The following is a 3231-nucleotide window of genomic DNA, read 5'->3' on the forward strand; positions in this document are numbered from 1 at the left end:
CCATTCTGCTATGGGTCCAGGGCAGGTTTAATTGAAGTCCAGCTGAGCTCTTTAGTGATGCCTTTTTGGAGAAACAATTCATTAATTATCTGCAGAATAAGTTCTGCCTCAATGGTTCAGAGTATCAATAAAATATAATCTCAGAATCAGATTTAAGATCATTACAGGGCTCTGTATTGATAATATAAAATGTGCTTTCTATCCTATGGTGAGTGTAGGGGATGGAATATGAAATGGGTTTTAGTTCCAGTGTTGGAAATCCTTCAGCTTCTTCTATGATTTAATTAAATTAACAATGAGATTGAAAGGGTATTTGACTGCACTCTTCAGCTCTTCTCTGAATCTAGTCTGGGTTACAGCGTAAATACACGTGTTGGTGCAGGAACTGAGAACCTGCAGCATCAATGATGTGTGATCTGTGATGAAATGAGGGTCAGTGTAGGAGGAATATTGCCAAGTATCGGTAATTCGTGCATAAATGCTGTACACAAGCCGGATCACCCATAACAGGAGAAAAATGCCGGATATACTGAAGAGTAAAATGATTGATTTCCTTCGGCTCTCCATCTCTGGATCCTTGTGATTCTCTCCTTTGCTGCGGCCTTGGAGTCCTCTCCGGACTCTTCTGCTCACTAAAATACGTCTGACTGTCAGAACATTGAGCAGCAAAATCAGAAAAAACGGGGCACAAGGGGTTAAAATGTAGTGAAATAATTCAAATACAGCCCATGTTGGGGAAGTGTAGAAGCTCAGTTTAACAACACAACCCCAGGGAACGTTATCAATTATATATTCAGGTTCATACTTAAAGTACCAAGGGAGAGACTCGAAACAGCCCAGCACACTCACTGTTCCCAGAACCACGGCCGCTGTTTTCTCAGTGCAATATTTTGTTTTCAGCTTCTCACAACAAATGGCCACAAATCGATCAAAGGTGAAAGCAACTGTGAGCCAGACAGAAACCACCGTGGCTACAAACTTCAAGGTGATAATGAGACTCGACACTGGAGTAATGTTCAGGAATGAATCTGGGAAATAAATTGGAAGAGTCCATCTCAATATAGGATCAGTGATAACAACCAGGAGATCAGCCACTGCCATTCCCACCAGGTAGAGAGTGATACATTTGGAGAGACCGCACTTTCCTCGGGACAGGATCACAATCGCCACCAAGTTAACTGGAAGAGAGAGAAAAGGAAGCAGAGAAATTACTGGTCAGACATGAACCAAAGCAGCAGTTTGACATGATCTGGGGTGAAATTTCCATCTTTGTTGCTGCATTGAATGGTAAAATCTGACCCATTGACCTGGGCAGCACTTACCCACAGAGAAATTACTCAAACACAATTATCAATAATGAATTGGGAAATCGATACAGAAAGTGAATAAAGTCAGCACTGGATCCACTGAAAGGGCTGAGTGAGGGGGCAGTGCCAATGTGGAAATGCGAAGGTGTTTTACTGAGTAGGATCCCAATGGGTTAAATCAAGTTTTGGGGCACCAGGCTGACAGCCAGGAAGTTTTGGGGAAGGGGCAATGGTTTGATGCTCTGGGTTAAGAGAGCTGCCAGGGGCTTATACAGGGGCTGATACAGCATGGGAAAGTGCTGAGAGCCACGCCAGGGAGTTTGAGGGTCCAGATTGGGTTAGACGAGGCTGCTAGAGACTGAGCCGGTGAGTGAGATTGGAAGGGAGACAAGGAAAAGGACATGTAGGAGCTGGAGGGGAGACAGGAGCAAACTGATAAAAACATCACCAACACATTTCATACGAGCACACGAATATACGAATTAGGAGCAGGAGTAGGTCACTCGGCCCCTCGAGCCTGCTCCACCATTCAATAAGTTCATGGCTGAACTGATTACTCAACATTTCCAACTAGCCTGATAACTTTTCACCCCTTTGCTGATCAAGAATCTATCTACCTCTTCCTTAAAAACAATTTCTTTTTACAATATAGCCCAATGACAGTGAACATATCCACAGTGAACAGAGAAGGAGATGTGAAAGAGTCTGCAACAAACTCAGTTCAGTTGCTCGGCTTCTGAAGCAGCATCAGACACACACAGAATGAAATCATATTTCACAATAGTGATAACCAAGAAATACATTGAAATCCCAGTTAAACTGAACCATGTTATGGGTTGTGAAGACATTGTGCTACCTCCTTGTGACACAGAGACTGTGAGCAGTCTCATTATCCATCACTGAAAACACATTCAAAAAAATAATCCAGGACAGGTTAGTTCCACACCGTGAAACTGCTCACAGCTTCTGATGCTCTGATTCCTGCTCTTAGCCCATAAACCTGGGTCCAATACATTCTGTGCAGAGAATAATCCAGTAACAATGCCAGGGTTGCATAAAAAAGATAATTACAAATATAATGAAAATCGTACAAGAATGAAATAGAAGAGACTGAGGACCTTCCATCACAGAAACATAGAAACACAAAAATTCCATGGCACAGAAAGAAGCCATTGAGTCTATACCAACTGAAATGAGCTATCCAGCTTCGTCCCACTTTCCAGCTCTTGATCCATTGCCCTGCAGGTTTCAGCACTTCAAGTACATATCCATGTATTTATGAGGGCTTCTGCCACTACCACATTTTCAGATGGTGAGTTTGAGATGCTCAGTTCTCCTCAACTCCCCTCTAATTTTTCTACCAATTACTTTAAATTCATGCCCCCATCATTCAACTGCTGGAACAAAACAGGCAGATATGTTAATGATGCAGCAAGAAATAATACCAAGTACAACAGAACAGTTATCATTAATTTGTGCCATTTACAGCTGAGATAAGAGCTTACCAGGAACTCCAACAGCTGCAAGAATAGGATAGTAAATGCGTTCTATCTGAAACATTACTGGATATTCCATTTCTGTGAGATGCAATGACTTCTGTTGATCAGCAACCCACAGCTGCAGCAGGCACTCTGAGCTGATCCATTCCAATGGGTCCTGATTTATACAGAGAAAAAGTCTCCACTGAGATGTTTATACCCCAGATCATTGTGATTCGTTACATTCACTTGAACAAACACATGACATCAGCAGCTTTGACTCTGATGTAAACAATGTGATTGATAAAACACAAACATCTCCAAGTCCAGGAGACTAATTTAGTTAGACCTCTCTCAGGAATAAACCTATATTCATACAGGACTGATCCCACAATAATGAGTGGCTTTATTTACAGTCTCCATATAACTGTACTGACCATGTTTAC

At 42.1% G+C, this 3231-nt stretch overlaps 1 protein-coding gene across 1 annotated transcript; it reads right to left on the reverse strand.

Annotated features, from left to right (window-relative positions):
- Positions 1–273: 273 nt before the first annotated feature.
- On the reverse strand, positions 274–2927 carry LOC137353183 (probable G-protein coupled receptor 139). The gene is made up of 2 exons (XM_068019231.1): positions 2813–2927; positions 274–1178 (listed from the first exon to the last, which is right to left on the reverse strand). Exons 1-2 carry the CDS (start codon positions 2880–2882, stop codon positions 274–276), a joined length of 975 nt encoding a protein of 324 aa, XP_067875332.1. The 5' UTR covers positions 2883–2927.
- Between the last annotated feature and the right edge of the window lie 304 nt (positions 2928–3231).

This window comes from Heterodontus francisci, chromosome 40 (genome assembly GCF_036365525.1).
Source record: "Heterodontus francisci isolate sHetFra1 chromosome 40, sHetFra1.hap1, whole genome shotgun sequence".
In the NCBI taxonomy this organism is placed as follows: Eukaryota; Metazoa; Chordata; class Chondrichthyes; order Heterodontiformes; family Heterodontidae; genus Heterodontus; species Heterodontus francisci.